At 45.1% G+C, this 9,059-nt stretch overlaps 1 protein-coding gene across 1 annotated transcript in view; it reads left to right on the top strand.

Moving 5' to 3' along the window:
* Nucleotides 1-2,871: 2,871 nt before the first annotated feature.
* Nucleotides 2,872-9,059, top strand: part of LOC138160738 (chymotrypsinogen B-like) — an 8,845-nt gene continuing 2,657 nt past the window's right edge. Inside the window, exons 1-5 of the mRNA XM_069087484.1 lie at nt 2,872-2,923; nt 4,214-4,317; nt 4,821-4,897; nt 5,060-5,138; nt 7,979-8,159. Of these exons, the coding sequence (XP_068943585.1) occupies nt 2,872-2,923; nt 4,214-4,317; nt 4,821-4,897; nt 5,060-5,138; nt 7,979-8,159 (493 nt within the window). The remainder of the gene's footprint in view (nt 2,924-4,213; nt 4,318-4,820; nt 4,898-5,059; nt 5,139-7,978; nt 8,160-9,059) is intronic.

Genomic DNA, 9,059 nt, shown 5'->3' with positions numbered 1-9,059 from the left:
CTCTGGCTACTTGCAGAGCTCTTAGCCTACATACAGTAAAGGGGTTGAGCAGCTGATCAGCAGGACATTACAGGGGTCTCTCTGCTAGCACTGAGGCAGGACTGCCGGGTCGAAGTACTGGGAGGGTAATCCCAGGGGAGGAGCGGCAGTAGCATGGCAGAGTTGGTGGCCACAGTGAAGGAGGGACCCTCCTCATAGTCCCAGGGCAGAAAAGAGTGCTTATGGTCACTCAAACACCAGAGCTCAGTCCGGGAGAGTGATAAACACCGCTCCTTAGATCTTCCCACCTTGGAAGAGCTGAAAACTGACAGGTCCCTAGAAGTATCTCTGAAAACAGTAGCCCAAAGCCCCTGAAGCTTGGCACAATGCACCCTCCACCCTGGAAGCAGAGCCCCATTTTAACAAAGAGTTAAAAGTCAAGAAATAGACTTGGAAAATGAGCAAACAACAGAAAAAATTCTGATCATGAAAAGCCCCTATGGTGACAAGGGAGATCAAAACACATACTCAGGGGCAGCCAGGTAGCACAGCGAGTAAGAGCACCAGCCCCAGAGTCGGGATGACCTGGGGATCAAATCTGGGCTCAGATACTCAGCACCACTCCCAGAAACAACTGGCCATGTAAACTTGAGCAAGTTACTTAACCCTGATGGCTAAAAAAAAAAAAAAAGAGGTAGAGGAAAAATTGGGAAGAGAAATGAGAGTGATGCAAGAAAATAATGACAGTAAGTAAAGCACTGGCTCCAAAGTCGGGACAACCCAAGTTCGGTTCCAGCCTCAGACACTTAACACCCACACAAAAAAACTAGCTGTGTAACCTTGGGCAAGTTACTTAACCCCAATTGCCCTCCAAAAAGGCAAAAAAAAAAAATGAAAAAAGAGTCAACAGTTGGTAAAGGAGACAAAAAATACATATATACTGAAGAAACACCTTAAAAAATAGAATCAGCCAAATGGTAAAAAAAAAAAAGTACAAAAAAACCAACGAGGAGAAAAATACATTGAAAAATAGAATTGGCCAAATGGAAAAAGAGACACAAAAACTCACTGAAGGGGGAAAAAAAACTGAAAAAGTAGAATTAGTGAAATGGAAAAGGAGTTCCAAAAGCTCACTGGAGAAAATAATTCCTTAAAACTCAGAATTGAGCAAATGGATACTAATGACTTTATGAGAAATCAAGAAACACTAAAACAAAACCAAAAGAATGAAAAAGGGGAGGGAGGAAGAAAAAAGTTTGGAACTAAAATCTGATAAAAATGAATGTTGAAAATTTATCTTTACATGTAACTGGAAAGAATAAAATACTATTAAGTGGGGAAAGTTTTTTAAAATTAAAAATGCTTTAAAAAATTGTGAGAAGCATGGTCTCAGAAAAACCTGGAAAGATGTAACCAAAGTGACATGTACTATGTACAAAATAACAGCAATATTGTAAGATGATCAGCTGTGAATGACTTAGCTTTTCTCAGCAATACAATGATCCAAGTCAACTCTGAAGCACTTATGGCAAAAAATGCTCTCGATCCCCAGAGAAAGAACTGGTGGTGTCTGAAGACAGATTGAAGCACACTTTTTAAACTTTATTTATTTTTCTTGAGGTTTTTGTGTGTATGTTTTCTTTCATAACATGACTAATATGGAAATGTGTTCTGCATGACTACACATGTATAACCTTTACTGAATTGCTTACCTTCTCAATGAGGGGGGTGGGAAGTGAGGAAGAAAGAGAATTTGGAACTCAAAGTTTTTAAAATGAATGTTAAAAATTGTTTTTAACATGTAACTGGGGAAAAATAAAATACTAAACAAAGAATAAAAAATATATTTAAAAACTAATTTTGTTCAATTAGAAACATTTATTGTCGGGGCGGCCAGGTGGCTCAGCGAGTAAGAGCACTGGCTCCAGTGTTGGGACGACCTGGAGATCGAATCCCAGGCTCAGACACTCAGCACCACGCCCAGAAATAACTGGCCGTGTAACCTTGAGCAAGTTACTTAACCCCGATTGCTTAAAAATATAAAAAAAAAAAAAGAAAACATTTATTGTCTTTCCCTCTCCCTCCCTCTTCCCCCACCTCCCAACTGTAAGTCCTGCTGGCAATTTTAAATCCCTTCAAGAACTCAGTCATCTGTATACCATAAGTGCCTAATAACTATTTGTTGAATCGAACCTTCCTTTAATAGACTGGGAATCACTTAATGGCTATGACTGTCTCAGATTTCTCTCCTTCAGTGCTTTGCAGTTAGTAAGTTCTAGGTAAATATATTTTGAATGAATAAATGAGGCACGTGGAACAAAGGAAAGGGAAGGCTGGGAAGCAGAGGGTGCCATTTTGAAATCTGGGTCTTAAGGATAAGATTTACTGCCCTAGAGCTTTCAGGGCACGTATACGGGATGGATGAAGGAAAACCCTAATAGAAGGCAGGGGGATGGATTCCATGACCTTTGCTACTCTCAGCCTTCTGATATTGAGTCTGCAGGGTCCCTGAACTCTTGCCTCCATACAGGAAAAGCTCAATTTCAGGGGCAGTTAATTGGCAAGGAACAGGAGGCACAGTCCAGCCCAACCTCAGGCTAAGTCAGGGTAGGGGAGGCAGCTGCAGTGTTCCCAGAGCCTGGGCTGAAGGTGGAGAGGAAGATGGAGGTGGACCCTTGGCCCCTGGGGAAGGACTCTCTGAGAGAAAGAGCAGTTGGCTCACCTGCTTATCACTCCAAGGTCTCTTGAGGTGAGGGGGAGGGTAGTGGGGAGGAGGAAGGTACATCTCTGGTCTCTGCTGAGGGCCAAGGCTATTGGCTCAGTGCCCCAGTGGTAAGCAGAGGCAGGGATATAAGAAGGGAGCCACTGGGCTTGTGGTCTCACACCAGCATCATGGCCTTCCTTCAGTTCCTCTCTTGTCTGGCCTTCGTGGCTGCAGCCTCAGGTGAGCACTGTTCCCTGACCTTCACCCAAGGAACAGATACCTCCCCAGCAGACAAGTGGGCATTCTCAACCCCACAGGGCTACACAACGACCTTGACTGAGGGGAAGATCCTAGTGGTAGATTCTGCCTCGGACACTTCCTACCTGTGTGTCGTTGGGCAAGTCACTTAACCTCTGTGGGCCTCAGTGTTCTCATCTGTAACACATGAGGAGGAAAGGGGGTTGACCTTGATGGCCTCTGGGGCCCCTTCTTAGCACTAGATATCTGGGCACAGGGCTCACTTGATGAGATATGAGGGGCCCCTGTTTTCATTCCCCCTCCAATACTTCCTGTAAGTCCTCAGATTAAAAATACATTTTGGAGGGTTACATGTTCTTTTTTGAAAATGTGAATGCTCCTGACGAGCTTAAAGACTCAGCTGCTCATATGTTAGCATGAATTAGTCTGAACCTTTGCCTTCCTCCTATCACAGAGTTGAAATCAGCTGTGTTAGTTGGGGAAATTTGGAGGAGGAAGTTCTTTTGGATCTGGGTGAAGGACAACAGCTCCTAAGGGAGACATTCCCATGGGAATGAGGGGAGGGGGAATTGGGGAGCTACTTTCAAATTTCAGTTCTGTCAGGGACACTGGGTGGGTGGATGAGGGGCACTGGCTTCTTTCACATATCTGGGGTGGGGAGTGAGCTGTGCCTGACTATGGCAAAGGTAGCACACTGGTACTGAGCAGCCCTACAGAGAGCCCTGTTCAGGGGAGGCTGATGGGAATGAGGGGCTACCTGGGTTTAGGAGCTAATTCCCTCTTCAGCTGCTTCCAAAGGCTATATCTTTCATTTTCAGCCTCCTCTCTTCTTCCTTCTCTTCCTTCCCGTTCTCTGCCAGAAATGGGTCAGAGTGTTAATGGGGAATGGAGAGGAAGCTCCCTCCTTCATATCCCAGATCCAGGGGTTTCCTTAAGGACCCTCAGGGTGACCCAAGCAATGAGCCCTCTTTGCAGTTTTGAGACCTGGCTGAGACAGACCCTTAGCCCTTCTCAGACGCCAAGGCATTTGGCCTGGCTCCCTGGACCAGGTGTCTTCCTTCAGCTCTCCTTTCCAGTTTCTCCTATTTCTAGCAGGTGATCTGGGCTCAACCCAAAGCTGATTATTCTCTGGGAACAAGAGGCTGTTGAGGGTTGGGGTGGGGAATCCCAACTCAGGTGTCTCCAGCAGCAGCTAAGACTTCTGCAGGCCCCAGAGTGGGGTATTGTCGGAGCCCACCCAGCTAAGCACCTTCATTTTCTCCATGCCCCTAGGTTGTGGCGTCCCTGCCATCGAGCCAGCCCTATCTGGTCTGGCCAGGATTGTCAATGGTGAAGATGCAGTTCCTGGTTCTTGGCCCTGGCAAGTCTCTCTGCAGGTGAGCACCTAGACCCTGTTTCATGGGGAATTACCCCCTCCTTCTCCTTCCCCCATTCCTAGATCCCTCTGGATCTGTTCCTCCCCCCACAGGACCAGGGGAAGTAGATGGAGGGTGGAATGGTCACTGAGGAAGAAAATAGGGATTGAGAGACTGTCCTGGGGCTCCAAGAAGCCTCCTGTCTAGTTGACAACCCCTCTTTTTTCAGCCCCATAAATATCAGCCTCTGTAAGCCATAACAATTTCTGCCCTACTAGCCAAGAAAGAAATGCCAGTCCTAGCTGGTGCCCAGCTTGTCAGGAGACCCAGGCAGTCTTGTCTGGGATCCCTCCTCATCCTGGTCCCCCAAAAGGATTAAAAAAAGACCCATTTTCCTGACCCTAGGCTAGGGCTTTTTTCTGGGCCGTGGCTTGCTGGACCTCTTTTCTTTCCCCAGAGGAGGTCCCTGAGCTGTTGAGGTTTTTAAGATGCCTTTGATTCCTGTCTGTTCTCTTTCCTTCCAGAGAAGAGGTTCCCACTTCTGCGGGGGGTCCCTCATCAATGAGAACTGGGTGGTCACAGCTGCACACTGCAGTGTGAGGTAGGTCATGGAAATCCCACCAGAGGTTTCTCTTGCCATTTCAGAGAGTTGGTGGTGAACTGGGTCGGATAAGAGCACACTTGGGAAATTGGGTGGGCATTCACATAACCCAAAGCAGTGCCTGCTTGGCTTTTGACACGTGGGCTTTTCCCTCTGTTTTAGTACAACTGACAAGGTGGTTGCTGGAGAATTTAACCTGAACTCTGATGAGGATGACGTCCAAGTTCTGGAGATAGCAAAGGTACAGTCTGGGCCCAGGGAAGGGGGATGGGAGGAGCGTGGGGGTGTGCTGGCAATATGGCGGCCATGGCCTCCCTGTGTAGACTAAAGGTATGTGCAAAGGAGAAGTAAGGCGTTTATTAAGCTTTTACCAGTTGCAGGCGTGTGTAAATAGAGAGGGTGAGCTCTGGGCTGGTAACTAGTAAAACCTAAGCCTTGATTATTAGTGAATACTTTATTTATAATTTATTATTAATATTTGGCATTTTAAAAGGGTTTCACATATAGTTGGCCAACAAACAATTATTATGTGTTTACTATGTGCCAAGCCCTGTGCTACATGCTGGGGAAACCAAAATGGGCAAACAAAAAACTAGGGTCCTTGCCCTCAGAGAGCTTACATTCCAGCAGGGGAGACAGCATGCAAATAACTATGCACCTTCAGGGCAAGATGGATGTAGCCTCAGAGGAAAGGCTCTGGTAGGGCAGGAAAGTGGGAAATAAAGATAATTCTGACTAGCACATATATAGGAATTTAAGACTTGCATAGCATTTTACAAATAGTACCTCATTTTGTTCTCATAACGACTTTGGGAAATTGGTGTATTTATTATCCCTGTTTTATGGATGAGGAAACTGAGGCAGACAGAGGTTAAATGATTTGAGATGGGTTGGTTACCCAGCTGGTAGCTATCTGAGGCAGAATTTGAATTCAGGTCTTCTTGACTCAGGCTAGCCCATCATCTACTGTGCCACTTAGCTAAAAGCCTCCTGCAGAAGGTAGGATTGAGCTGAGTCTCAAAGTAGGCCATGTCCATTTGCATTTGATACCTTGTGAGGTATGGAGAACAGGGTGTAGTCTTTCCCATTTTCCAGATGAGAAAACTCGGGGCTTGATGAGATTGGGTAACCTACCCATGGTTGCACAGAAGTGAGATATAGTGTTCCCTTGGAGATTCTCCCTTTCCTCTAATGGGAAGGAAGTTTGGAGGAAAATGAGGATAGTGCTAAGAATTTTGGTCTTGTCCCAGGCTCAAACAGAACACAGGATTCCAATGACCTCAATGTGTCATGGCCAGTTCTAGAGATTGGAAGGAGCTGGAGACGACCAGCCAGCTCATGGGTGCTTGGGTTCAAGTTGCAGAGATGAGGGAAATGCCTCTCAAGAGAGACTCACAGAATAAAGGGAGCTTTATTAGAAGGATACCTGGTACTGGTGCCATGCACAAGACTGGTTACTGTAAGCTTCCAATAGACAGCAGGATGATTTTGGTAGCCCTACCAGCCACACAGCTCAAGAGGGGTCCCAGCCTCCCAATTACTGGGGTGCACCAGGGGCCCTGTACATCAACCTGGAATACGTGAAGACAGCCAGAACTCCTGCCCCAGGGTGGAATGAACCGAGGCCCTCTGGGGCAGAGGGCTTTATGCCCCTCTTAGCTAGGTAGTAAGGACAGCTACAGCTACAGTTTCTAACTAAGACTAGTTCAGAGAATGAAGGTATACAGTTGTAGCAGCAAGCACCCCAAGCGTCCTCAGGGTTTGCAGCTACCACAGGTTCTTGGATCTGCTTTGTTAAAGGAAAGCAACTCAAAATGGGTTAACAAGCTTACTTTAATCAGTCAGACATATATCGTTTACCTTGTTCAGGAGAAAAAAGGTCAGCACCCTGAACCTCAAAGTATACAGGCATAATTATCAAGACAGAAACATCAAGTAGACAGATTTCCAAACTGTCCAACCATTACATCCATACCCAGTCAACATCTGGGTTTCCACATTCTGGGTTTTTCAAAGCCGGGGGACTCTCAACAACGGCTTCCCAGAATTCAGATCAAATCACAGAACATTTCTCAAAGTGAGTCCCAAAACAAAGCCTCACATCAGGGCTTATATAGCCTTCTCCTGGCTCAGAGAATGTAACAACCTTTTGGACCCACTGGCCAATCAAAAAGTATCAACTGAAAAACAAGCCTCCCACCCCAGGCTTCTGGTGCACTTTAGCCTAGGGGCAGGGAAGATCTTTAAAATTTACATTCGCATTACAACAGTGAAACCTGTCTCTTTTTGGTTTGTTTCTTTCAAGATGAAATCTTCCCTAGTTTGGTCCAAACTGAGCTATTGAAGAGGATGCAGCAGCTGGGAGAAGCTAATTCTTTTTGGAGGGGAGTAGACAGAGGGGAGTCAAGAGACTTACATAGAAAAGCAAAGCTGAAGGCAGCCTTTCAGGCTGATTCTTGGGCCCAGAATTCAGTGACTGTCTTCTACATTTGGGTTCAAATCCCACCTCGCTATTTACTGCCTGCTCTATGCATGGACAGGGCAGTTAGGTGGGGCAGTGGATAGAATGCTGGGCCTAGATCTGGAAGACTCCTCTTCTCGAGTTCAAATTCAGCTCCAGACACTTCCTAGCTGTGTGACCCTGGGCACAAACTGTGTTTACCTCAATTTTTTCATCTGTAAAGTGAGCTGGAGAGGGAAATGACAAACCACTCTAGTATGAAAAAAAACCAAATGGGTCACAGAAAACCCAAATGGGGTCACAGAGAGTTGGATGAGATTGAAACAGTTCAACAACAAAGAAGGAAAAGCTTCCTGACAGAGCATGATCAAAGTGAAGTGGTCTTTCGAGGTAGTGAGTACTCCATTGTTGGAAGTCTTTAAGTAAAATCTGTATAGTAATTTATCAGGAATGTCATAGAAAGGGTTCCTTTAGGTATTTAGTTGGACTAGATCACCTTTGAAGTTCCTTCTAATTCTGAGGCACTAGGAGGTACCAGTGAAAGTTTGGGGGTGGGGGCGGAGCCTGTACCTAAGATTCAAACCAGAGTCTCACTCTCTTGTCCTTGACTTTCCTTTCAGGTTTTCAAGAACAAAAAATTTAACTTGCTCACTATTAGCAATGACATTACCCTGTTGAAGCTGGCTACACCTGCACGAATCCAGGACAATGTGTCCCCTGTCTGCTTGCCCAGTGCCAATGAAGACTTCCCTTCAGGCACCACCTGTGTTACAACTGGCTGGGGCAAGACCAAGTATAATGGTGAGTGTGAGGCTGGCGAGTTTAGTGCTAGATGCTTTGCACATCTCCCATAGCTTTATTTTTGCTAGTTTGTTTGCAGTTAAGACTCCTTGTTCTAATTCACATATCCCAAACTACAAAGCACGTGGATTTTATTTTGTGTGAGAATTAGAAAATGGTCACATTTGTCACTGCTTTCTAAAAATGTCATGATTTTGCTTTTTTTTTTTTGGAGGGCAATCGGGGTTAAGTGACTTGCCCAAGGTCACTTGGCTAGTAAGTGTTAAATGTCTAAGGCCACATTTGAACTCAGGTCCTCCTGACTCCAGGGCTGGTGCTGTATTCACTGCGCCACCTAACGGCCCCCAAAATGTCATTATTGTTAAGACTGACTTTATTTTCACCCTGAATTTTTAACTCAGGAGTCAAAACCCTTCCAGAGTTGGAACACAGTTCTGAGCCTTTAGCTTAGCATAAAAAGCACTTTTTGATGGGCAGCCCCCGGGTGCAGATGGTGAAGGAATCCTTGCAACTGCCTGACTACCCTGGCTCAGTGGTTAAGTTTGCTCAAACAATTTACAAGAGTTTCTCGTTCACTTGTAATTACTACAAAAACATCAGAAGCAAACCTAGTGCTTAGCTCTTAAAAATGGATTTAATTATAATACAATCTCAACAAAATAAGGAATATAATTGTAAAAACTCTAAACACTAAATTATTTAGAAGCCTATATATTATAAGCTTTAACCAAATAGGAATAACCATAGTTTGCTCCTTGCCTTTTCCCAACCTCTTCTGTGTGTACTCAATTTAATTTTTAAAAATATACCTGTAGGCAATGTGTATCTTTTGATTCCTATAGGATGATTGTTATTATTATTGCTTTTTGGAGGGCAATTGGGGTTAAGTGACTTGCCCAA

Source organism: Petaurus breviceps, unplaced genomic scaffold, assembly GCF_028583685.1.
Source record: "Petaurus breviceps papuanus isolate PSGF00001 unplaced genomic scaffold, PetGlider_PUasm1.0 182, whole genome shotgun sequence".
Taxonomy (NCBI): domain Eukaryota; kingdom Metazoa; phylum Chordata; class Mammalia; order Diprotodontia; family Petauridae; genus Petaurus; species Petaurus breviceps.
Note: the sequence above shows the minus strand (reverse complement) of the source record. Positions and strands in the feature narration are given on the sequence as shown.